This window comes from Sphaeramia orbicularis, chromosome 19 (genome assembly GCF_902148855.1).
Source record: "Sphaeramia orbicularis chromosome 19, fSphaOr1.1, whole genome shotgun sequence".
In the NCBI taxonomy this organism is placed as follows: Eukaryota; Metazoa; Chordata; class Actinopteri; order Kurtiformes; family Apogonidae; genus Sphaeramia; species Sphaeramia orbicularis.
In genome coordinates this window covers 15,739,189-15,767,137 of record NC_043975.1, presented here as the reverse complement: position 1 = coordinate 15,767,137, position 27,949 = coordinate 15,739,189, and the positions used below count along the sequence as shown (strand labels likewise).

Genomic DNA, 27,949 nt, shown 5'->3' with positions numbered 1-27,949 from the left:
AAATAAATAAATACATATACAGCTATGTTCATCCTGACAGCTATGCACATCAGGTTCTTTATCTCCATTGCTGTGTTCTACTTGCATTAAAAAAAAAAGCTTTAAAAAGATAAAATATTGACAAGTAGCAGTACCTTTGTTAGTTCATACAACTTTAGTCAATAGTTTGGAACACTACCTCAAGAACATGACCTCTACGTTCTCTAGTGAGTCAGTTGTGAATGCAAATAAAAAAGTAGTTGTACGCAGAATCCCCTGTAGATATGAAGATTAATTACCCAGTGTCGTGAAGCTTATAATAGACTGATAATTTGATGTGGATACCTCAGATCTTCTCTAATTGCATTAAACATTAATATCTAATGACCTGGTGATATGGCGTCAACTGGAACAAAGGCCAAGTGTATCTGCAGGGGTGTACGTGTAATGAAATGGTTAAAAGACTTAATAGACTTGACAAGACAATGGTTTGCAGTGAAAGAGACTATACATGATTGACGTGTTAGGATATGAATATAACACAGGTCCCTTTTTTTCATCTAAAAGGAGCCTTGTTAACAGGCTGGGGTCTGATGGGAAGGTCAGTAAAGAAGGTGTTGAACTGGGTGTCAATAGTTGGTCCTGATTCTACAAACTTTCTATCTAATAAAATAAAAACAGGGTTTTAATCTCACCAGTTAAAATGACAGATATCAGGTGAATTTTGTATCACTTTTGTCAGATTAAATGTTGTCTGTGCTTCGTAGAGTCTTTGTGGGCTGTTTGTAGTTGTACAAAGGCTTTTCTGGTGACACTTCTTGTCTACAAAAGATCAGCCGATTATGTCAAATCCGCTTCACATTCCACCTCAGAGTTTTAATCAACCCTTTATGCGTCACACGTCAGTATCTGAAGTTCATCGTCTTCATACTTTTCAGGCCGCGTTGGTTATTTTAATATATCACACGCATTTAGGGCTGAGTGATTTGATAAAAATGTCACTGCGATTATTTTGGATGATATTTGTGTTTAGTGTTTGTGTCTGCTTGGGTTGTCAAGGAGAGTTATATCAATGTTCTCAGCTCATGCAAATGATAAAGGAAAACACAGAAACTTTCATTTTGTCAGTTTTACCCAGTACATCTCCGACTTCTTACATACATACACTGGTCCCCTAACCCTTAGGGGTCCAGCAAATACACCCGGAGATATGACGGTTTGAACTCAGAGCAAATAAACGTGAGTAAAAGTATGAAAATGAGGTGGGGAGAGGGGGGGCATTATATTTCTGACCATATCTACGTCATTTTTTGTCCCTTTTCGAAACGGAAAAAAATGGCCAAATCTGCACATTCTAATCCACAGACTGCATTAGCATTACAGGTAAGGGTGGGAATGACCCCTACCTGAACCGGATGTGGAACCCCGGGAGGACTGGGGGTGGGTAAGTGGGGGGGGAGGAAAGAAAACGCCTATGTAAAGATATGCTTTTATGTCAAATATTTGAGTATAGTTTTAATTTATTACAATTTTAATTTTCTATACCTAATATCTGGAGCAAGTATTCACTTTTAAAGTCTTTGAAAAGGTTCGTTTAGCATCTTTGTGTTATTTATGCAAAAAATTCTATACATTTTTAAAATCGGATTTTATCTTTTTTGTGTGTTTTTTGGCTTTTTGTGTTGATATAGTAGGTTAAAGTAAAAAAATAATAGGCAAATGAGATAGATGAAGTTGTGCTGGAAAAAAAAGATGCCAAACATGGACATAGTAAACATTTCTTTATATCATATATAAAGGCAAAATCAAAAGTACTCAAAAACGGCCAAAATAGGCTCAGACCCCTAAGGGTTAAATTTCAGTCTTTTGCTGTTATATAATTGCAAGGACTGACAGTGCAACTGGGTTTGCTATTCAGTGAAACATGCAGCTCTATTTTCAGTGTACATTCTTTTTCCTGAAACTACTCTGAACACATATCTGGACATATTTCACCTGAATGTCGATATAAGCTATATATCTCTGCTTTTTCAGTTACGATTCAAAGACCTACAAATGCATTGATATTCCAGGTTGACAGCAGGTTAAGTGAAATAACTGGACAATTTTAGTGCTGAGAGACAGGATCACAATAAATGGACTTAAATACAGTTACTTACTGCATTCAATACATTTCTCACCTCTACTGGAGACATGACAGCAAGAGGAAATTCTGCAGGTTTCATCAGTCTACAGCCAATATACGTATACATCTGTTTTTATTGAATTCCATCACACTTCAAGAAGATGATCAATATTTATCCTATATGAATGTACAAACAGTACATTGAGGAATGAGGTGTTGGAACAAGGTTATGGTAGAATAACTTGTGGCCATACAAATATTGTATGTTTTATCTCTTGTCCTTTGTGTTCTTATACAAAGGCACAAAACACGATGCCCATCTGTGATTCAGCAACAAAAGAAACAGTTTCCTGAGCCTCCACATAGAGAAAGAAAGCAGAAAATAAAGCCCGACATAAAGGAAAACAGTTGTCAGCTAATACGAACAAGAAGACTCAGTCAAGTAAGGCCATCTTTGCACTTTTTTCTCTAGTTTGAAGCACGAGTACAAGCTGAACAACCAACATCTGCAGTGTTCCACATTTGGGAGTGTCTGCACACTGAGGCTATATGTCTGTCTTTTTTCCTTTGCGTCTCTGATATCTCATTGTTTTCCATCTGTAAGCTTCTCCCCGAGTGTCTTTGCTTCCTTCGTGCTGATAACACCAGCTTTGCCAAAGAGCCTCCCAGCGCTGACCGGCTTCATTCTCCTGCACCGGCGGCCATATTACGATATACGCTCCTGCCTGGGGTCTGAATGGAGGGGTTAAGGCACGTTGTATATGCACTTCTGATTCACCGACTGAGTGACTGCGAGGTTGTCACTTGCACCCTGTCAGAGTCCTACCTTGCCAGCCTGTAATTATGTGCGGTAGCAGGGCCCTGTTTTTCCCTGTCGCTCTCTTGCCGGCGCTCTCTCGCTCAAATCGGATGATTACCGCGTGTTAACACTGGAGATTACACTGTTGAAAGCTGAGCACAGTGGGTGCTCTTTGGAGGAGATGTCAATGCAGAATTTTGCACAGGCAATCATAAAAATACCGCAAATGGAAGAGATGTAGGCGAATTGTTAAAATGTGCACCCTTGAAGTTATATTCGACCAACAGTCATGACATGAAGGCATAGGTGGCAAGTAATAAAGTACAAATACCCTGTTACTGCATTTTACTTAAGTATTTGTTTCTGCATCAACATTTTCTTTTTTTTTACCATCACGCCCTATATTTGAACACAAATACCTATATGTTCCACAACCATTACTTTGGTTTCCGTTCATTTTAGCAGAATTATTGGTTTCTATTTTTGCTTCATTACATATCTATCTGAAAATAAGACTGATTTCAGTTAAATGGATGAAACAATATCACATAGATGTAGGCGAATTGTTAAAATGTGCCCCTTGAAGTTATATTTTACCAGCAGTCATGACATAAAGGCATAGGTAACAAGTAATAAAGTACAAATACCCTGTTACTGCATTTTACTCAAGTATTTGTTTCTCCATCAACTTTTTTTTTTACCTTCACTCCCTATATTTGAACACAAATACCTAAATGTTCTACTCTATACATTTTCAAAGGCCCGTTACTTTGGTTTTCACACATTTTAGCTGAATTATTGGTTTCTATGTTTGCTTCATTCCACATCTATCTGAAAATAACTGATTTCAATTAAATGGATGGAAAAACATCATATAGATGTAGGCGAATTGTTAAAATGTGCCCCTTGAAGTTGTATTTGACCAGCAGTCATGACATAAAGGCATAGGTGGCAAGTAATAAAGTACAAATACCCTGTTACTGCATTTTACTCGAGTATTTGTTTCTCCATCAACATTTTTTTTTACCGTCACTCCCTATATTTTAACACTAACACCTATATGTTCCACTCTATACGTTGTCAAGGGTCCATTACTTTGGTTTTCATGCATTTTAGAAGAATTATTGGTTTCTGTGCTTCATTACACATCTATCTAAAAATAAGACTGATTTCAATTAAATGGATGGAACAATATCATATAGAAAAACATTTCCCCTTAGTGTAGCCATCACTTCATATCGCACACAAACATAGACCGATAAAACAGACAAAAGATGACAATAACATAGCAAGATGAAAACGAGCTGGTTGTCTCAGACATTGTGATTCACTGCTTATTTTGTCTGAGTTTGAACTCGACAAAGTGAAAACATCGTAAATGATGGGATTGAAAATAAACACAAACTACGCAACAAAACGAAAATGATGTAAAGTAAGAAATGGGGCAAAAAAACATGATGTAACAAGACTAAAGCACAACGATTTATTCTGGTCTTGTGATTTTGCTTATTTTGGTTGATTCTCATAAGACATTGCAACAATAAATCAAAACAATGCTGTCTTAGGATACATTTGGTCCAGTCTTAAACATCTAAACTAAAATGCCAGGGTTGAAAGCTCCCATATACCAAGTGTGTAGAATCAAGGTTTGGTTCAATGAGGACTTTTTTTTGGAAGGTTCAGACTTTTAGATCTTCAACAGGAAGTTCTGCAAAGCTACCTTCACCAATAACCAAAAGACAAAAAATAAACAGAAGACAGATAAAGGTAAAGCTTAGCTGTGGTGGCCCCTAGGGTCATGAGGAGATGAGATACTTAATCGTGGCAGGAGGTGACAAAGAACCGGCCTGGATTAACAACAGATGCATGACCATCGATAAACCAATCGATGTCAAGTACAGGGAGATGCCGCAGACAGAGATAATTACATCAGTGTGTCGGTATATTGTGCAAATTTCTTTAGTCTTCTCCCAAACTCGCGTAACCAGACAAAATGTACATCACAGAAACATTAGAACCTTCGTTTGAACGTTCGGGTGTGAAAGTTGTTACTCATCAATACAAAAAACAAGTAAAAGAAAAGGCAGAAAATATTCAACACGACAAAAAAAACCATAATTCAAGATAACATAGACATTACAGGATACCACACCTGCAGCCTCTGTGTGGAATCTATAATATGAATGCAGTCTGAGTCCTTATCCACAATAACATAACAGATATAAAAAGACAACACTAACAGGAAAAGGCATTATGATATTTCAAGTCCTTTTACTGTCAATGACAACTGGTTTTCCAGTTGGAGTGAAATTATTGTTTATCGTTTTCCATTAATTATTCTCTTTATTCTATTTTGTTTGTAGTTACTATGATCTCATATGTGTTGTTCAGTTTTGCAGAAATGTCCCTCAAACTGATTTTTGATTTCCATGCCTGTACATTTCCAGTAAAGAAGCTGAACCACTACTTCTTTCTTTTTTTTTTTTTACACAAGTATCTGTAATTCTACTTGAGTTAAGAAAGTGTGCACTGTTTCCACCTCTGAGTGGCAGCCAGTGGAGCTGTTTGAGAGAAAATGGAGAGCTCTTACCGTGGTTGGATTTGGACGAGTGAACAGGGGTGTAGTGGTTCTTGGATGAGGTTCTGACTGGTGTGTTGTCTTTGGGTGAGCCGTTCATCGCTGCAAAATTCTCGCAGTCATATTGCGATATGGGGATGGGCCCCTGCTGCCTCAGGATATCTGCAAGGGCCCTGGAATCCAAAAAAAAAAAGTCAAATTAAACTAAACAAGAACAACTGTTAGTGTGCTTAAGGATGTTTCCTCATCTGTTTTTGAGTGCAGCTGAGTTAAAACTGAAGTGATAGGACGTCTGTTCACTGCACACCAAATGGCTGCTAATTGTTAAGACAGCTTTGTGCTATTATGTGTTACTCAGTCTGTTTTTTTTTTGTTTTTTTTTATAAGTCTGGCAACATGACGAAATGTTCATTTGCAAGAGAAACCACATTGGATCTGTGAGTATCTAGTCTAATTGGGTTGAATTTGAATGTTTTTCAGACCGCACCAGGTGCATATGGAAGGATGAAGCCCTCAAGGGGGGAGCGAGAGGAGGAGAGGGAGAAGCAATCATGATGAAAGAAAGTTCAAAAAGTGTTTGTTTGCTTTTTCTGGCATCGCTTTTGAAAAGGAAATCAAATTACTTTTGCACCACCGCTGCTGCAGCAGTGGCAGCTCAAAGCTTGTGTAGGACAAATGTATCACGGTTGTAACCTTTGCTTTTAAATTAATTTTTTAGCCCCCCCCCACCCCCCTTTCTTCTTCCTGTTCCTTATTGAATGTGCAGCGGTGCGTACATGTCACACGACCTTGATACAGCCCCAACGTTAACACTATCCATTATTCACAGTCTTAAGATTGCTCAAGTGTTGAATAATGCATCCAATAAAAAAAACCTATTCAATCTTGAGGAAATAATGTGTGTCAGCATTTGTTCACTGATGTGGGTACAGGCTACAACATGTGGTCCACTCATGTATGATAACTCTCATATGGTAAAGCCCCGAGAGGAAGCAGGAGGCAGGAGGGAGCTGGGGAGGTGAAATGCAATCATTCGCCATTGTATCCCAAATCTGCTAAGCATTCCTGTCAAATCCCCTCACCTGAAAACCCCAGACAGCCCTGATGTGTGTGTTTTTGTGTATGTGTGTGTGTGTGGGGAAGTGGGGAAAGTAAAGGGGGAGTGAAGGACTGTGGGTGTAGGTCGTGAAGTATGATGTTTGACAGCTGGTTGCCTTGACTTGGCAGCTTCATGAGCTAAGTATCTGGGCTAATGTTAGATCCGAAGATGAAAGGCGCCATTTTTTCTAATCTCAGCTCAACAGAAAAATCTGACTGTGCAAACACATATCAACTGCAAAACATCTAATATAAATGTTTGGCATCAGTCCTTCACACTCCCACACATAACAGGCATGCAAACGCGCACACACACATACACACACACACACACACACACACACACACACACACACACACACACACACACACTCTTAATGAACACCAGCCTATGCACAGTCACAGCTCTCCGTTAACTCCTCTGTCATTTTTAGCATTCGGTTTTGATGCACTTTTTTTTCATTTGCTGCTTTAACATTTCAGTGAACTGTAAGACTGGGTTTTGAAATAATCTGTTAATTGCTTTTAACGCTTCACCGCCCACAGTTTATACAGAAACTGAACCACCCAGTACTTACCTTAAAATATAAATATACTAAGGAGAATTCAGTACAGTGTATGCATGTGACATACCAGTATCTGAAATGGCCTTTGACCCCTGTTTATACTATGTCATTATAGTCTGTTTACTCATATTCTACACAGAACAGAACACATTGGACTTCTTGGAGTCTTCTGTCTCTGTAGTTTTTCCATTTCTCTGTCTTGTGCTGAGAACTCACCCCTATTTACAAAGGGGTTTATACTGTGCATCTTTCTGGATCATAATGTGTTCAGTCATATTCTGTAAATATCAGAACACATGGATTTGGGAAGGGTTTTGTGGCTCTATCTGCTTAATATTTGCTCTTTATGGCGGAAAGTACACCTTGTCCATAAATGGATCTTTCTGAATGTCAGTCTGAATTGAAATCTGTCCGGATCACAACCCTTGGGCTTTGACTTTTAGACTAAATTGCGTGTTTATTGTGCAAAGAGCACAGAAAGAACAGAAAATCCTAGACTTCTACATGCGTCTGAGTTGGTTTGACCTCACTTACCTATGTATATTCATTTCCTGAGGCGGCTCTGTGGCTTTGTCGTACGCAACTTTGACCGACACTCCCAGCACTATAATGAAGGCTATGATCCCACAGGTGATGTAGACCGCAGTGTTGGTCTGATCCATTCTCGGATCGTACGGGTCACCCGTGGGGATGGGTGACGGGGCGGGTGTCTGCACCCACTTGGGTGATTGGTAGTTGTCGCACGTGTCCTGATTCAGACGGTTTTTCTTGAACTCGCAGCAGAAGCGCATGAAGCACGTCCCGCAGCAGTACCGGTGGTCCGTGTTGTTGCACACGAACAATTTGTCATACTGGCCACTTACGTCGTAGTAGCCCAGGCAGGTGTCGTGAGTGCTGGCGGTTGATGCGGGAGAGGTGACCCGCTGGGCGACCGTAGGGACCGCAGTGGCTTTTTGCAGCTTCTTGTTTGGCTGTCGGGGTTTTTTACCGGGAGTAGCTGCGCTCAGAACGCCCAAGGGGTCCAGGTATATTAACAGCAACAAAAGGTGTCTTATCCCCATGGTGCGAAGAACTCTTCAAGTGCTGAGTTTGGAAAAGAAACTGTGATTTAACATGCAAGGATTCAGTCTGTTGTAAGTTTCGCCACCGAGTCTTCCCCTACTCGCTCGGTCTCCTGTGCTGCCGTCATGCTGAAAACAACTCTGCGTGGACTGCTGTCAAGGGCATTTCTCGGCTCTTATTATTCTGCAGTGGTATTGGTGGCAGCGGGAGCGGGAGCGCGGCATATCCTGACCGGGGAGGAGGTGCTGGTGGACGGCCGGGCAGTGCGCGCTCTCCCCCGGGCTGAGCCACCGAGCTGGAGCCGCGGCGCGTCGCTGTCCAAGGTGCTGATTCTTCTTGTCGGAGCCCCGTGCTGTGAGTCTGTCAAAGTTGGGCTGGAGGAAACAAATAAGCCACATTGGCTCATTAGGGATAATCCTCACGTCAGAGTCGCGTCATAATTAATTAACAGGCGTCTTTACGCGTCCGAGAATTTAGTCAGAAACACGATGAAGTCAAGCTTGACACGTTCAACTTAATCACATTTACGGAGCTCAAATATTTGGAATGTGCGGTCTACATCTGTCATGTGAAATAAGCTATTACCCGCGACCTTTATCAGTACTCTTGGGTTCATAATAACCAAACAGAATTAAAATTTCACTTTAACCCACTGCATGTTTTCTCTGATTTAATCAAAAGCAGTGTAAGAGCAGCCTACCTCTGTTCGGATACCCGCTGGGGAGTTGCTCTCTATCTGGGTCTCCGAAAGTGAGGAGAATATCAGAGCTCTGAAGCAGACCCCCTCTCTCCCTCACTCATGCTCTCTCTCTTTCTCTCTCTCTCTCTCTCTCTCTCTCTCTCTCTCTCTACTTCTTCTCTCCTCCTTCTCAGCTTTCCTCCCTCCCTCCGCCTCTCTTACATCACTTCAGTGCTGGCGTCAGAATTCAGCCAAGTATCTGTGAAATGCCCCCCAACCCCACCCCCCACCCCACCCCACACTACCCCTCCCCATCTTCCTCCTCCTCCGCCTCCTTTTCTCCAAGCAAAGAAAGAAAGCAAGTCGGTTATTGGCACTTTAACACTTAGAAATTAAATGACCGCACAGACAGACCTCTTTCCAACCAAGTCTCCCCCCTTTGTGTGTCTTATTTTTTGCATTTGCATCCATTCCGCAAACAGTCGTCTTAGTAATTTCTCGACCTTTTGTGCGGTGGTTGTTATCATTTCCAGCTACGTGTCTGTAAACAAGCATCGTTTGCAGGATAAAAGAGTAATTGGCTGTGCCCTCTCTCCGTTAATACGCTCATTATTTCAGATAAAGTCATTCATATTGGTTGGTAGCCAAGCCATGGCACCTGGGGGATTATGCAGAACTGATAGGGCTAAATTACTAGTGAAGTGGGTTTTAACACTGCTGCACTGAAATGAACCAAAAAACCCTGCACATTGCTTCGTTATTATATCCATGGCCACCACCGATAAAGGCCACGTCTAGTCTCCCACTATTTTTAACAGATAAACATCAGTTTCATTATGATGTACATGGCTCTCAGCGGCACTCAGATGGAAAACACTAAGCTATATTGCACATCGTATTTGCGCCCAACACTTCACAATCACAAAATCCATGCGGTGTCTTGACATCAGCAGAGAGGTGCAGGAGACGCATGTTGAAAGCGGGGACCTTAAAGCACACTAGGTTGGGGACGTGTGATGCGAATATAGAACATTGTTTCTGGCAGGAAGGAGATTGTGATGATATGGACCGAAAGAGCGGTAGTAAAAATCTGAAAAAAAGAAGAAGAGTGTCATAAAAGCTCAGAGGCCTATTTTTATTTGAACATTTTCACAAATGTGCTCTCTAGCACTGGCATTAGGCCTGTGCGTCATGACCAAAGAAAAATGTCCCTTCTGTTCCTCTCTTCTATCGTTTACTTCATGATGATGCAAATCATGCTCTTTGACAATAGTCTTTATCGATGTGGGTTCTTTTACACAATATGGATGCAGACTAGAGGAGGTGTAGCTTGTCAACACAGGCAATTTAGATAGATAGATAGATAGATAGATAGATAGATAGATAGATAGATAGATAGATAGATAGATAGATAGATAGATAGATAGATAGATAGATAGAAAACAAAGTTAAAGTTTTAGGTGAAGGCAGAAAGAAAGAAAGAAAGAAACTTTAGATGAAAAGACAACAGAAGAAACAAAAGAAAATGTAAAATTAATAAGGTTTTAGGTGAAGTGAAGGACCAGAACAGAGGAAAAAATTGGGAAAGAGAAGGCAGAAAGGAAGATAGTTTTAAATTTAAAAAGAGAGAGAGTAAGAAAGAAGTATAAAAATGGAGGAAAATAGACAGAAAGATAAGGTTAGAAAGAAAGAAAGAAAGAAGAAACTTTAGATGAAAAGACAACAAAAGAAACAAAATAAAATGTAAAATTAATAAGATTTGAGGTGAAGTAAAGGGTGGAGAGAAGATAGATAGATAGATAGATAGATAGATAGATAGATAGATAGATAGATAGATAGATAGATAGATAGATAGATAGATAGATAGATAGATAGATAGATAGATAGATAGATAGATACTTTATTAATCCCAAGGGAAATTCAAGTATTCAGCAGTTTTGCATACAGCACAAGAAGACAAAAAAACAGACAAAACAAAACAGTGGGTTAGTAGCCAGGTTGAGTTTAAGGTTAGTATATATACTCTAAAATACACTTGCTAAAGAACTACCTCTTAAAGAGCTTCCTGTACAGTACTGTAAATAAAAACCTCTGATTGTATTTACACATTTCAGGGCAGTGATATAAAGTGAAAAAGTGACAAAGTGTAGCAGTGATTTAAGTGTAACAGTGATGTTCGTGATGTACGGTGGTTAGAAAAGTAGGTGTAGTCCAACTACATAAGGTGCTTGAATGTTTTAGAAGCAGTAAAGTAAATTTAACCCTTTCATGCATGAATTGTGAGAACCTTAATCAAGATTTTTTTTTTTTTTTTTTTAGCTGAGTGTTTTTATTCCTCTTTAAGCATGAAAACAAACAATGAGATTGAAAATTGTCTTCTGAACTTATTTTTCATGGCATTCCACTCAGCTGGACATCATGCGTTTAATTTTTGAAGCAAAGAAACATGTATTTACTGATATATTGTGTGAAAACTGTGAAATAAAAACATTTTCAATTCTGCTGTTCTGATGTTTTCTCACATTTGAACGTACTCTAATACTAGTCACTACTCACTTCATGGAGATAATAGGCAAAAAAAACCTTCTTGTTTAAACAAAGAGGGGTTTTTTTCATATCCCTTTCATGCATAGTGGTCATTACAGTGGACAACTGTTCAAAAGTGTTCTCTTATATATTCATGGATTTTGTTGTTTAAGTTCCATATCAGCCAACACAGTGGACTCTTATGCATCATCCCTTACACTGCAATTCATACCATTACTGTAACTTCGCTGTTCTTGATAAACCTGATGTGCAGTAACATGTTTGAGTGTAAATCAATTGCTTATTATTGTTATTAGACTGTAATTAACAGGGATTTTTTTTTTTAAAAAACAAAAGGTTTTTTTTTTGCATATTATTTCCATGAAGTGACGAGTGACTAGTATTAGAGTAAGTTAAAATGTGAGAAAAAATCAGAATAGCAGCATTAAAAATGTTTTTATTTCATAGTTTTCACACAATATATCAGTAAATACATGTTTCTTTGCTTCAAAAATCAAACGCATGGTGCCCAGCTGCGTGGACATTTTTGGAACTCCGTGAAAAATAGGTTCAGAAGAAGATTTTCAATGGCATTGTTTTTTTCAGGCTTAAAGAGGAATAAAAACACTCAGGAAAAAAAAATCTTGATTAACTGTTAGAAATGCAAATCTCATTAGAAGATGGAAGTGGCAATGAACAGATTTTAATCACTAGTGTCTGTTTATTTGGAGCCTGATATAAAACTGCAAACGTGCATTCTATAAAGAGACCCCCAAAACTCAAATGTGCAGCTTATAAATAGGGGCCCCAAGCTGTTCAAGAGCCCCCCAGGGCTGACAGGCTTTACTCCACAGCAATGAGTCTAAATGTGGCAGCCGCATTGTCTGCAAAAAGCTGAACTGCAGTGACATTTTAGTAGTTAAACCTCAGGGGTAAGGATCTCTGCTCCAAAATGAAGCTCCTTTGGGAGTTTCCTAAAGCTGTACTACCACTGATGGCCACTAGGTGCTTCTCCAAAAAGCCCTGGCACCTATAGATCTACTATGACCTTCTCCCTAAAAATACCAAGTTTTTTTTTTTTTTTTTTTTTTAATCAAGTTGCATTCTGGTTTCATCCATTTCATCTGGACTCTCTAATTAGTGATCTTGTAAATGTTTCCTCATTATTTAGATTTCTGGGCAAATACAGGGCGAACACTTGATATCTGCTGTGACAGGCTTTGATTGACAGGTCTGTATGACAGCTCACTTGCCATGTCAAAGGACATTTGGAGTTTTGGTTTAATTAATAGATAAATGTTCTTCCTGATGGCTCGACTGCAGTTGCAGGTAATAAGTTCCATCAGCAAGACAGTGTTGGTGAGGTTTTGTTTTACCCATTCAGTGATGTAGCGCTTAGCATTAGCTTATCTCTGACACCTCGGGCTGCTGTAGTTCCACCCTTTTTGCCTAAATATGGTCACTTCTAACTCCAAGAAGCCGATATAATGATGTCAAAATAACAGTTTAGTCACAGTTCCTCTGCTCACTGATGATATACAGTCTACAACTAAACCTCCCTAAAAGGGTCACATGTCACTCATGTCTGTGAGCCCTTGGCTTATAATGTAGGTGTAGCTATGAAACAAACCCATTTAATCATATAATTTATATCTATTATATAAGTGATTTACAATGTTTTGATGCTCTATATCAGGTGTGTCAAGCTCATTTTAGTTCAGGGGCCATATTCAGCTAAATTTGATCTGAAGTGGGCTGAACCAGTTAAATAATATATCATATATAACAATATAACATAATAATATATTAATAATATCAATTCCAAACTTTTCTCTGTGTTTCAGAGAGAAAAAAGTACATTTACATTATGAAAAGGTTTACATTTACAAACTATCCTTTCAAACAATGTGAATAACATGAACACACTGAAAAAATAAGTGTAATTTTAACAATATTCTGTCTCAGTTTATCATTCACACATGTACATTATAACTTACAAATCACAGTGGATCTACAAATACGCAAAACATTTAATAACAGACAGAATCTTGTTAAAATTGAACTTACTTCCCTTAAGACATTTCAGGTTGTTCATATTTGTTCAGGTTATTCATATTTTTTTTGTGAAATTATACTTTGTTTTAGTGTAAATACATGTAAGTATTTACATTTACAAAGAGAAAAAATTGAAGTTGTCATCATTTATATGTTATTATGACAGTATTTTACTGGTCCTGCCCACTTGAGATTGAATTGGTCTGAATGTGGAACCTGAACTAAAAGGATTGTTTATATTTTAGTGTAATTTTTGCATTTCACAAATTCATCCCAAGGGCCGGACTGGACCCTTTGGCGGGCCTGATTTGGACCCCTGGCCGCATGTTTGACACCTGTGCTCTATATATTGTGCCAAGAGATTACATTATAATTTTAAAAAGTTTTATTTTGGCTAGTTTTTGTTTTTATTTTCTCTATAAATAGTAGTGATGCGCTGATCGATTCTGAAATCTCAATATCTCTGATTCCAGATCTTTACACTCTAGAATCAATTCACAAATCAACATATTGATAATTTTGATACTACGGTCATTTGAGGTTATATATATCAGGAACACTGTGGAAAGTAGCTAAACTAACTTGTCCAAATGATACGTAATTGGTGGGAACTACTTCTTCTTCCGCCTGGGTAAGTGTGTACTGCGTCACGCTTCTCAGTCAGTCAACTCTGATTCACTCACTCTGTACTGAGCAAAAACAGAATGAACTAAAGGGGAAAACAGTAAATATGCTATTGTGCCTTAATAAAAACTTGTGAATGAGGGAAAATCTTGATGTCGGATGCTTTTATTGAAGTGTTACATGTTCAGTATTTTCATGTTAATATGTAGCATGAATTAATATGCAAGTTTCCATTTTTATAATAGTTCTTAATAATTAATAATTACTCCCATCTGTCTCATACTGTCTTGTATTCTTTATGAAGTTATGATTTGACATACATCTTGTTTTTTTTTTTTAGATTTTCCAGACATGAAGTGTATTTATACAAAGTATTGGTATCGGATTGATATTGCTGATACCAGCCTGAATTTTACTCGATATCGGATCAGAAAGGAAATACATGGTATCAAACATCATTAATAAATAGGCCTATATTTATAATTCTGTTAGTGTACATGTCTTAATTAAACAATATTTAGACTTTCTCCATTTATTCTTTGTAATAAATACTGGGTGAATTTTTGCCTTTGACTGTGACAGACTCTGGGATCAACACCACAGGCAGTTTACGACTCATGAAAGAAACAGGAAAAACTGAGAATGCAAATTACAATTGTGAACAAGTCATTGATCTGGTTTAGGTAGGAAGTGTCTACCACTTTGCAAATTAGGCCTCAGACTGGACCACACAACAGGTTCAGACACTGCTAACCTCTTTTACCACCTACACAATAATCATGACAAACAGGATGGAAAAGAGTCTACGAATTAGAGCCGCAAAAGTACAATGACACAAAGCACAAAACAAACCCTGCATTCAAATGTCCAATGAGGGTTTTACCTGTTGTAAATTGTGAAATATTTTGTTACATACTTTTATTTAAAATTAGTATTGGATTCTAAATAAATGGTTAAAAAATGTTTATTTATTGCAAAAATTGTAAGAAATAAGCCTTCCTACGTGGCCATTTTAGAAGATAATTATGTTTCTTTATCTATTACCACAAGAGAATTATGACTGGTCCTGGTGCAGCTACTTCCAGTGACATCACATGATCTGTCACATGATCAGACTTGACACTGAACAGCATAAACGCACATATTATCCACAAATTATGGTCAGTTTTATGTCATTATTTGATCACATGCATATTTCTGAGGTGGAAATTTGAATCTTTATCTCTACAGTCGTGGAAAAAATTACTAGACCACCCTTGTTTTCTTCAATTTCTTGTTCATTTTAATGCCTGGTACAACTAAAGGTGCATTTATTTGGACAAATATAATGATAATGACAACAATAGCTCCTAAGAGTTTAATTTCAGAGATGATATCTAGCCATTTTCTATGTTTTCTTGATAATAATCAAAATCACTCAAGTTCTTACTGGTCCGCCAATAAGGGGAGGGGGGGGGGTAAACATGACAAATTCATAAGGCCCAGTGTTTGTGGGGGGGGGGCCAGTGATATAGAAGTTGTGAAAATTTCATGTAAGACCCGCTGTAGAAGAGAGGAGTAGAAGTCAGGAGGCGAACGGTGAATGCATGATAAGTTTCGTTTTTGTTTTCATGGTATCATAAGTGACGTTGTTTATGGAGCGCACCCCTTCCCCCCATCCGACAGATTGAGAAGAGAGTCAATTTAATTTCTGTAGGGTCCATAACGATTATGCTTTCATGGGGCCCATAATTGGTAGTGGTACCCCTGAGTTTTTACATCAATATCTATGGCATTGTACTGCCAAAAACAGTGCTTTTAGGCATTCCGTGTTTTCTTTTCTGTCTGTTTTAGTCATATGATACACACAGGAGTTAGTACTTGATTGGATAACCACTGTTTCTGATGACTTTTGATGGTCTAATAACTTTTTCTGCAACTGTATCTGTATCTGTATCAGGCATGCTCATTCCAAATCTGAAATCAGAATTTTCCCAATACATCATGATTGTGAGTTACAGAACATGAACACTAACCTCATATCTAGCGCCAACACCCTCTATTGTGTATTCACTATCTGAAGATAATATGTGATAAATCGGTCAAATTTATTTATAAATATAAACATCAGGCTCAATGAAGAATAAACATAAGTAGCAGAGCCCATCAGTTTTACTCAGACACTTCATTTTGTGTCAGTTTCCTGCTGTAGAACCATCAATAATCACCATCATGTCTGGGTTGCACTTAAGAAATATCTGGTTGAAATCATCATTTGAGATCAGACTAAGTACTTTTCTCCAAACAGCAAAATCATCATTTATGCCCCTGAATCTGGATATGAAATGATTAATATTTGGGGTGAGATTTTGGTCATATCGCACAGCCCATACTGTTGTCAAAACATGTAATCTGAAATAATGAAAGTTTTTTTATTTTTTTAATACTGTTACAGTTTATTAGGCTGTCTATACAAATGAGCAATCTTCAAATATGCATTAACCATTTATCAGGCAAGTGACTATTTTTGGTAATTTTTGCATATATTACCAGACAGTGACAGCAACAGTTACAGTGAGGTCCACCTCTGCACAAACAGTGAGTGTACCTGCTTTGTTAAGTACCATGAAATAATGGTACTAATGTAAGGAATGATGTTCAAAGGGATAATGTGGATGTGGACAGGTGTCTGGATCAGCACTTATGTTGGTCTATTGTTCTAAAAGTGATGTTCTAAAATACTTGTTCTATTCACCTTACACAAGGTTTTTTTTTGGATTTTTTTATATATACTTCTTGTATGTATGTATTTATTGCCACTTATGGGTAAGGAACCAAATATGGTAACTTCATTAACCTTGATTTTCTACATAATAAAACATTTTGAAAATTTTCACAGAAGTAATAAAGTCTTGTTATGTTCTCCAAGGAATTCATTCACCAGAGGCCTTTCCAGTGACATTACAACATTATCATTAATGAAGAAAGAGGCATAACTTTACCAATTTTGAAAAAAAACAAAAAACAATTTGTTTGACAGGTTTGTGTTGTATTATATTTTTTTATTTGTTCAAAATAATATTTGAGGATTGAGACCCGATGTATCAAATATGATACAAAATTGAGACTCATACATGGAAAGTTAAATTTTGAAAACATTTTGTAACGGGCTGAGTACAAAGGCTGAACCCAAAAGCAAGACCACAAAACAGACGTAGAGTCGAATGTGTTTATTAAACACTTTAACAAAGGGAAAAACACAACACAGAATAATTAATAAGTCCGTGATGCCACTGAGTCCGGGGTTTGACGTCTGGGCTGTGAGTGGAATCAGCTGGCGACCAGTGTGGCTGAGCCAGGAAAAACCCAACGGAACCCCAACTAGGGACAAACAAAGGGAGGTCAAAAAACAGGCCAGGTCATACACGGAAAAGCAGATAATTAAGCAACGGTACATGGGGGACAGGCAAAAACTCACGGTCAGTAATCCAGGCGTATGGTCGAAGCACAGGTAATTGGTGGAGGCTGAGGTATCAAGGGGAGTAGGCAGAATCAGAGTCGGGTACACGAACCAGGTCGTAGACGAGTAGGCAGAACAGGAACAGGCAGAATCGGTGGTTGAAGGACGAAAGGGGTCAAAACGGGCAGACAGACTGACAGGATCCAAAACGCTGGTAAGTGAGCACACAAGTGTAGAACACAAACTGGCAAACAAACAGGGGAAGACACAGGGTTTAAATACACAAGAGGGCGGGAAGACAATTGGACACAGGTGGAGACAGTCAGGTAGGAGTCAGGTAATCAGAGCAGGTGAAACAATCAGGGAAGTAAAGACACCAGACAAGACACATGAGGGAAACTTAACAAAATAAAACAGGAAGTGACAGACAACAAAAATGACAGACAACATAAAAGACAGACAAAACCAGACAATGTCTGGATGCCAACATGACACATTTTTTTGTTGTTGTTCAGAAGGGCCAATAAAAGCTCCAACTGGAATTTTCTGTCAATGATTTAATGGTTCAGGCTTTACAGGGTAAAGATTTTATCATATTCTTTGCTATAATCAATTCAGAAACTTCCAAGGACTGTTTTAAGAAAAGAAAAACAAAACAAAGAAAGTAATGAGCTGAGACATGACCTCTGCTCTGTTTCTCTTGATCACCGTGTAAAAAGACCACATCCAGTTGAAGTTGTGGGTTTTAATCTTATTCAGTCATTTAAAGTACCTAAGAAACCTGCAAATTGTGGGTCTGTGTTCATGCTGTCTTGTTACAGTGACAACAGGTTTGTGACATTGTTATGTGTGAGAATATGCCCTGAACTGCAGTAGAAATACAACCAATATACGGCAACATTTCTGACGGCTAGGGTCATTTTTCCCAGTGATGTTTTTTTCTTATTATTCGAGTTGTTTCTCGAATATTAATTTAGGTGTACAGTAACAGAGAGACAACACCACATAGTTGGACGATGACATGCAAAAAAAGGGCACTGGATCAGGAGTTGTCACTGTCCCAGTCATGACGTTAAAGCTTTAATTGGCTTGTTGCCTCTATTAAAAGAAGCACGCATCACTGAACAGCTAGTATATAATGCACACCATGATTACTGCCACTTTCCTCAGACACACATATGGTACTGAGTAAATGACATGGGAGTTGTTTTGACACTATGGTGGATGAAAATCTATCTGACAGGACTTAGAAGCAGAATGACAGAATGTTTACAGACGATGTACTGAATGTTATTTTCACATTATTTTTCATGACATGTATTCAAATTATGTCATTTTCATTCATTAAGTAAAGGGGAAATGACCTCAAATTAACCCATAAAGACACAGTGCTAATTTTGTGGCAGTTCCCAAATTAATTTTTCTCTCTATTTAACCTTTCATAAGTGATTTATCATGATTTATTATAATATTATCCTCCATATTTCCCATTTTTCACTGTAAATCATGTATTTTTCTGTATTGAATTTCCTGTTCTGAACCCATAGAGATGCAAACCTCCACTGGCGACCGAAACCATCAACTGAACTAAAATGTTCCACATCTGATGATCCACTTATTCTATCAATACATGTAAATAATTGGTGTAAAATACAGTTTGTCATCTTTTCATGGTCATCAGACATGAGGCATTTGGACGTTCAGAGGGTCCGTAGTGAACGTGGAAACACCGTCATCTTCTACAACATTGATTCATCAGTAAAATCCATGGAGTTGGATCAATGACAGTGGATGAGGATGCTTATTTTTACATTCAGTTTTGATATGATAACCTTTGAATTTACTCTGAGTTTTCATTAACATCTAAATTATTCATTCATTCATTTTCTGAACATGTTTTATCCTCACTAGGGTTACAGGGGTCACTTGGAGCCTATCCCAGCTTCTTATAGGCGACGGCGGGGTACACCCTGGACATTTCACCAGTTCATCACAGAGCTGACATATAGAGACAAACAATCACTCTCATGGTGGGAGGAAGCCGGACATGCAGACACGGGGAGAACGTGCAAACTCCACACAGAAAGGTCCCACCCCTGTCGACTAGTGTTGGAATCGAACCCAGGACTTTTTGCTGTGAGGCATGAGTGCTATCCACTGCACCACCGTGTCACCCACATCTAAATTAAATATAGGAAAGTACATGATTTATAGTAAAAAATGCAAAATACAGAAGATAATATCATAATAAATGGCGATAAATCACTTAAGAAAGGATGACCAGAGAGAAAAATTCAATTGAGAAGTGCCACAAAAGTACCATTAGGTCTTCATGGGTTAATTTAGATGTTCATGAAAACTCAGAGTAAATTCAAAGGTTATCATATTAAAACAGAGAAAACTGAAGAAAAAGTGACATTTTCAACAAAGATTTCAATAACTGAATGTAAAAGCAAGTGTCTCCATCTACGGTCATTGATCCAACTCCATGGGTTTTACTGGTGAATCAATGTGGTAGAAGATGACGGTGTTTCCATGTTAACTATTCGGAGCCTCTGAACGTCCAAATGGGTCATATGTGATGACCATGAAAAGATGACAAACTGCATTTTACACCAATTATTTACATGTATTGATAGGATTAGTGGATCAACAGATGCTGAACATATTAGTTCAGTAGATGGTTTTGGTCACCGGTGGAGGTTTGGGTCTTTATGGGTTAAATAAAATGACAGATTTCTCTGAATTTGAATGTAAAAACATCATATACAATGTAAGCATAAGAATCAACAAAGTATACGCTGTTGCCCATAAAGTTGGATTAAAATATTCTTACCTCATGATTGTGACAATAGTTGCCTTTCCCTTGGAGATCTGTGCAAAACTTTACCGTTATTTACTAAATGTTGAAAAAACAGAAGTGCGTAACGTTAGTTTTTCCATTAAATCACAAATGCGATGATTTGTTTATAAGTATGGCAAGATGACACGAGAAGTCATTCCATGAACATGAACATAAATATCTGTTGTTTTGAATCTAGAATGCTCGTTACCTCTCTATCCCGTACTAAATTATAACAATTATTCAGCTCCCTCGTGTGTCCACACATACCGCAACATATTTGTTTGAAAACTCTTCTTCTTCTCTCGTTGTAACATCTTTTTTTTTGTTCATGCACAAAGGTCTTTCCATTGCAGTTTTGCACAGTATACTAATTTTACTACGCCTGAAAAACCACCTCTCGCAAGTGCAAAAACTTTTCATCCAAAAATGAGAGTTTTGGCGTTTTTCCATTCGGCAAATTTTTATGTGCAGGTTATATTCGCACAATTTGAAAGTCAATGGAAAAGCAACTAGTGTGTTTTATTGTCAATAGATATAATGTGACTGGAACTCAGTATGTAATCATTGTGCCTGGTCAAAGGTGATTTCTGATGTGTATATATAGAAATAAAAGAGGAATGTGTCCAAAAACAAAATTATTCCAACTTTATGTACAACAGTGCATATAAAATAGGCTTAGTTGTTTGTGTTTTGATGCATAAATGTCACAATTGCTTAACATGTGTGATACATGCTTCAACAAGAGCTCAAATCTTTCCAAAAGGCCAGTTTGCAGTCATTGAACCATAAGGCCGCTCTCCGTACACTATTAGAAAGCACAGAAATTGCCACAGCAAATCTGGTTACTATCAAATAGAAATGGTTTGATGTGTCTCCAGCTTAGACAAGTGACCTACTGTCAGCCAATCAGGACGCAGCATCATACGGATTGTCTGGTGATATTCTGGTGATATTTTTCCTGACATTACAAATTGCATTAAAGGAAGAAAGTAGCAATAAACTGATTGTATTAACAAGTAGATTCTGTGTATCTGAAGCTTGATATGAAGCAGTGAACTCTTCCACAGCTGAAAATAGATGTGAGGCTTTGGAGCAGGAAATGGAGGCAACTACCCCACGCTGTTAGGGACCCCCGAGGCCTGACGAACTTTACTCCACAACCAGTATTTGTATTTTCTTCATTCTAGGCTTTTTGTTTCATGCCCTGAAAACAAAAAAAGAGACGTGGAAGTCAGACACTGAGCTTAAACTGAAACTCATTGTTAGTTAAGTCACACTGAGTCTTATTTTACTAATGGAATTAAATGTAATTATTTATGAACAGTACACTCCAATTCCCCCTAAATATCAATCAATCATATACAACGGATGGATGATTTGCAATGACATCTCCATAGGAGGCCTCCCCATGTCATTTCCACTGAAAAGTGTTAATGATTACTTGTCTTAACCCATAAAGACCCAGTGCTACTTTTGTAGCGATTCCCAAATTGATTTTTCTCTCTATTTAACCTTTCTTAACCCTGTAAAGCTTGAACCAATAAATCACAGACAGAAGATTCTAGTTCTTTGAAACTGGAGCCTTTATTGGTCCTTCTGAGCAACCCCAATTTTTTTTTTTTCCAAATATCAATTTCCATGTATGAGTTTCAATTTTGTATCATATTTGATACATCAGGTCTCAATGCTCAAATACTATTATTTTTGAACAAACAAAACATAATATAACACAAACATGTCTGACAAATTGGTAATTGCTTTTCAAAATTGGCAAATTTCTGCCTCCTTCGCCATTAATGACAATCTTGTAGTGTCGCTGGAAAGGCCTCTGGTGGATGAATTTCTCCCCCCTGGTGGATTAGCCATGTATTGGATGTATCTAATTGTATATATCAGGTTTTTACAGAAAAACAATGTCACACTGATCGTGTAGAGAGCTTCAAAACTCATGTATCAAATGTGATACATTTGGCATTATAGGGTTAAGTTATTTATCACCATTTGTTGTAAAAAATTATCCTCTGTATTTTTCATTTTGTCAATGAAAATCAGGTATTTTCCTATATTTAATTCAATGATCATGTAGATGGTCATCCAAGCTCAGATTAAAGTTGGTTATCATAGTATCAGAAACTGAAAAAAATTAAGAAAATGTGACTTTTTCAACAAAATATAACATTAATTGTACAAAAATCAAGTGTTTCCATTCACTGTAATTTGTTAAACTCCATTGGTTTTAATGGTGAATCAATGTTGTAGAAGATGATGGTGTTTCCATGTTCACTACAGAGCCTCTGAACATCCAAATGGGTCATATCTGATGACCATGAAATGATGACAAACTGTATTTTACACCAATTGATTGATAGGATTAGTGGATCAGCAGGTATTAAACAGTTTAGGTCAGTAGATGGTGTTAGTTTCCGGAGGCTGTTTGGATCTTTATGGGTTAATGTTAGCTTAGTTTTCTTTAATCTTTTCTCGATGTTTTTTTTTTTTTTACCCACATCTTCCATTCCACTAATGTTAACATTGACTCTTTTCTTCTAGATCATCCTTTTCAGAGGTCTTTTGGCCTAAAGGGATTCAGTTATTTCTTCATTGTTCTGGTTTTCACTGCTCTTTGTATTATATTGTGATAATGTAGTTAATTTTTGTGTGGTGTGAAAACATAATGGCGATGAACACTGGTTGGAGGGCCCCCTGGGATTTTTTTTGCCTAGGGCCAAAACAGACTCAGCTGTTCAGTTTGTAAGTCCAGCGTATAAGATTTAGGAGGATTTGAAAGGATCTAATTGCAGAAATGTGTTTTCACTGGCGTATAATCATGCAAAAATAAAATTTGTTTTGCAACCTTGAGCTGTGTAAATCTAGATCTAAAGGGTTGTACCTCAGAGTGGACTTCCTGTACTTCTTTTATTACATTTTATAGCATGTGGTATCCAGTGTGTTACCATCGACTATGTGTGTAAAATTAATATCACCTCACCTCAACCACTGCTCTAAAAATACTTTTTGAACCACTGATTCTATCGATACATGTAAATAATTCAGGTAAACTGCAGTTTCTCAGCTTTTCGTCATAATAACATACGACTCATCTGAACATGAAAACACCATCATCTTCTGCAACATTAATTCACCAGTAAAACCCACGGAGTTGGACAAAAGACAGTGATTAGGGATGCTTTTTTCATATTCAGTTAACCCATAAAGGCCCAGTGCTACTTATGTAGCAGTTCCCAAATGATTTTTTCTTCATATTTAACCTTCTTTGAGTGATTTATCAGCTTTTATTGTACAATTATCTTCTGTATTTTGCATTTTTTCAGTCAAAATCCGGTATTTTCCTATATTTAATTTACTGATCATGTAGATTTCCATAAAAGCTCAGAGTAAAGTTGAGTATCATTTCATCAGAAACAGAGAAAACTGAAGAAGAAGTGACTTTTTCAGCAAATATATCAATAACTTGACATAAACCAAGTGTCTCAATCCACTGTCATTGATCCAACTCCATAGATTTTACTGCTGAATCAATGTTGTAGAAAACGACGGTGTTTCCATGTTCACTACAGAGCCTCTGAATGTCCACATGAGTCATATCTGATGACCATGAAAAGATGAAAAACTGTATTTAATACCAATTATTTACATGAACAGGGTGGGGAAGCAAAATTTACAATATTTTGAGGCAGGGATTGAAAGACAGTGTATGACCAGTTAGTTTATTGAAAGTCATGAAAATTTAAATCTTCAAATCATATTTTACTGCATTTCTAACGGTCTTGTTGTCTACCTCAAGTTCAATTGCAATTTTTCTCATGGATTTGGTTGGATCCTTTAGGATTTTGGATTTGAGAGCTTTAATAAAAGGTTTGGTACGTTTTTTGTTGCTTCCTCCACTTCCAGACTTTCTCGTAATAGTTTTGCTCAGTCATTCTCTTCTTTCCATTATAAACAGTCTTTATGGACACTCCAACTATTTTTGAAATCTCCTTTGGTGTGACGAGTGCATTCAGCAAATCACACACTCTTTGACGTTTGCTTTCCTGATTACTCATATGGGCAAAAGTTTCTGAAAAGGTATGGATAATAGTGTTAGGTATGATTATGACATCAATATATCTTTGGTTTCAAAACAATTGACGTAGTGCCTGCTGAGAAAAAAACAACTAAATGTTCATTGTAAATTTTGCTTCCCCACCCTGTATTGATAGGATTGATAGGAGCACAAGGTAGTGATGTGTGGATCAGCGAACCCGGGTCGGGTTGGTGTGGGTCCCAAAAATGTCACTTTATTTGCGGGGTGGGTCAAATAATTCCACAAAAGCGGACTGAAAAAAAAAAAAAAAAAACGACCCACGCATCACTAGTGCAACAAAATGACACAGAGTAGGATTACTAAACTGATTATGGACTAGAAAAACTATCGTCAAAGTAATGTTCTGTGAACCATGTAAGCACGACTAATATTGAATAATAATTCGGACAGCCAGTGTGTTTGGAATATTCTGTTCATATATTTCATGACGACAATGCACTCTTTTCTCTGACATGCTGTGCGTCTTTTCTGCTGCTGTCTTAACCTTTTCCCATTTTATGTTCACTTCAATTTAAAAGAAAATTCAAGGTGTTAGCCTATGTTTTATTTAGGTTAAAATGTCTGAGATGGACTGTTGATGCTTGCGTCTTAGTTTTTTATTCTGCTCTTTTCTGTACATTGTCAATGTTCCAGTGAACGTCAGAACAAGTTGGTCATTGTTGAACGGCTGTGTGTCTGTGTTGTTCCTGCACTGTCAATGTGATGACATCATAATAATAATAATAATAATGGATTAGATTTATAGAGCGCTTTTCTATGAACGCATACTCAAAGCGCGCACAGTGGATCCATTATTCATTCACTCACACATTCTCCCTCTGGTGGTGGTAAACTACATTTGTAGCTATTTGTACTGACGGAAGTGTGGCTGCCAGTTCACACCTACGGCCCCTCTGACCACCACCAAACATTCATAAGCATTCTGGAGGCAAGGGGGGTGAAGTGTCTTGCCCAAGGACACAACAGCACATGACAAGGACAGAGCAGGATTTGAATCGCCAACCCTTCAGTTATTGGATGATCCGCTCTACCATCTGAGCCATGGACGCCCCAATCATATGACTAGTCGACTTGACTTTCACTTCATTGACAAATAAGTCAAGTCTGAAGTCATTAATGCCCTATTACACACAGAACCTTGAACAAATCAGCTCAACTTTTTTTCTTCTTTTTTTTTGGGCGGGGGGGTTGTTCTTAAATATAACTACTTGTCTGCAAGCATTTAATAATTACACTAAAAGTTTGCATACATTTTGATTTATGTCTTTAGAGCGTTTATTGATAATAAAAAATACACCGAATTTTGCCAGCCGGAAAAAATATTCCTGTACACGGTTCTAGCTGTGGTGGTGAAAACAAAAGAAAACTGATTATTGTTGGAGCTTTTAAAGTCGTCTGAATCTACCTCCATCAGCAGCTCCTGTCAAAGCTCTCAGAACAGCCGGCGGCGCCAGATCAGATATCTGTGCCGCAGATGGAGGTCACCCTGCTGACCGCCGCTTTGCAATCATATGACATTGTTTATAAAACAGACAAATCTCAAACCCGAGTACGACTTCCCAATAAGCAGAGAGCAGAAGACTTTTCCTGACTGTGGCACATTTCACTGCTGTCATCCTTCTGTCGCTAACCCTCCTGCTTCCCCTCCTGAGGAAATACTGAAGGAAGGTGGAATGCCAGCTCTCATTAGAAAAGGGATTTCAAAAGCTCACTGACAGGAACAGTAGGGGGAAAATGCTTTGCATAAGCATCTTTTTTTTTTTTTTTTACGCTATCACCAGTGGTGTGACTGGCAGCAGGTTACGGAACCAAAAGATCCTAATTTAAAGTCTAAGCTCTTCCTATAAAACTTACAGTATCATCTGAATGGCTTATGGACTTCCTTAGGAGGTATGTTTGTCCTTTTGGAGGTCAAATTGAAAGACTTTCTGATGAAAAGTGCTCGGTTTCATTATTTGATGTATAAAATTAAGTCATTCAGTGTCGGTTTTTCCCACTGAGTGACATGTAGAGGTGGGAAAACAGAGTGGAATGATTGTGTCTGAATCTCAAACCAACAACGTCGCTGATTGGGAGACTGAGAAGCAGTTGCTTAGTAACCACGTTTTACGATGCTATCCATACTTGTTGTAATGAAAAATTTAAGCTCCTCACTACTGAACTATTCTGTGGGACTTCAACATGAGATATAGATGCGCTCTGAGACATATAGATCAGGGATGGGAGCCAAGCATCAAAAAAAAAAAAGCGCACACTATAGCGAAGGCACACGGATAAACAACAGGAATACAAACCTTACACCTCCTCCATCATTCATGTATCTGTTGTATGTCTCCAAATGTATAAGAAGACAACCGCATCCCCATAAGGAACCAAAATGCATGGGCGGAAGGCAGTGTGTATGTCTGCATGCTGCGACAGAGTGGGATGATGTTCCATAAATGTTTAACATCAACACATTTCTGTTTCTGCAATAAACATGAGGATACACCCTGCATGAGGCTGCATTTACGATAACCACCCCCTTCCCATTTACTTATATATTTATGTAATGGATTAGATTACCAGTGGCATTATTGTATGGATTAATTTGGATTTTAAATGGTTTGTTTGCAGCATTATGTGTTGTATTGTGTTGTTGTTTTATTTTTCCAGCCATTCTTAGCATGCATTATTAACAAATGGGTTATAATCCACTGTGGCAGGTAGTACACAAATTATTTACTCCACTAGGAGTGCAGACACTTGTGTTTAAAAAAAGACAAGTAGAAGTTGAAATTCTGATTTACCGTTTTTTTTTTTTTTACTGCATGTTACGCCCCGGCCTAGGGGTTCACCAGGGCGAACATAATGTGCTCACTTTTGTCCCCTCCCAGCTCCCAAGCACACACGTCAGTCGAAAACTAAAGTTTACAATGTTTATTACAATTATTTTTTTCTAAACAACTAAGGAAGGGTTAGGGGAGGGAGTGGCTAAAACAACAAACAAAATATCTTCTTTACAGTTTAAACTAAATTGCCTACTCAAAATAAATGCACGAAATAAAATACAGCAAACTTGCCTAAACTTCCTAACCAAAAACAGGAGAAAAAGTGAAACAAAAAAGAGCCGACCTCCCCTACCAGAAAAAGGTTCAATTTAACAAAAACTATTTACAAATACAAACAATCAAATTTTTCAGGAGCACACGAAGACTGACAGTCACACACGAACACAGGGTTGAGAGCTGGCAGGAGGCAAGAGAGAGCGAGGACGGAAGTTCCAGGGCCATTTTTAAAGGGGCCAGGCAATCACCTTCCACCAATCAGCGTCCTGCAAACAAACAGACACAAAGGGGCACAGCACACCTACAGGACGGGGGAGAATACACACACACTAAACAGAACATGGATACATAAAACACAAATAAATGGACAAATTATGACCCAGGGTCATAACAGCAAGAAAACAAAAAGTAGGCATTTGAAG

The 27,949-nt window shown here is 37.9% G+C and overlaps 1 protein-coding gene across 6 annotated transcripts in view; it reads right to left on the bottom strand.

The window, feature by feature from the left end:
• Positions 1-9,031, bottom strand: part of LOC115410082 (protein shisa-6-like) — a 113,558-nt gene extending 104,527 nt beyond the window's left edge. For all 6 annotated transcript variants that reach the window (XM_030121512.1, XM_030121513.1, XM_030121517.1 and 3 more), the window contains exons 1-3: positions 8,908-9,031; positions 7,680-8,581; positions 5,494-5,654 (exon numbers count right to left, since the gene is read on the bottom strand). In XM_030121512.1, coding sequence (XP_029977372.1) covers positions 5,494-5,654; positions 7,680-8,206 — 688 coding nt within the window. In that variant the 5' untranslated portion in view covers positions 8,207-8,581; positions 8,908-9,031. The remainder of the gene's footprint in view (positions 1-5,493; positions 5,655-7,679; positions 8,582-8,907) is intronic.
• Positions 9,032-27,949: the final 18,918 nt, after the last annotated feature.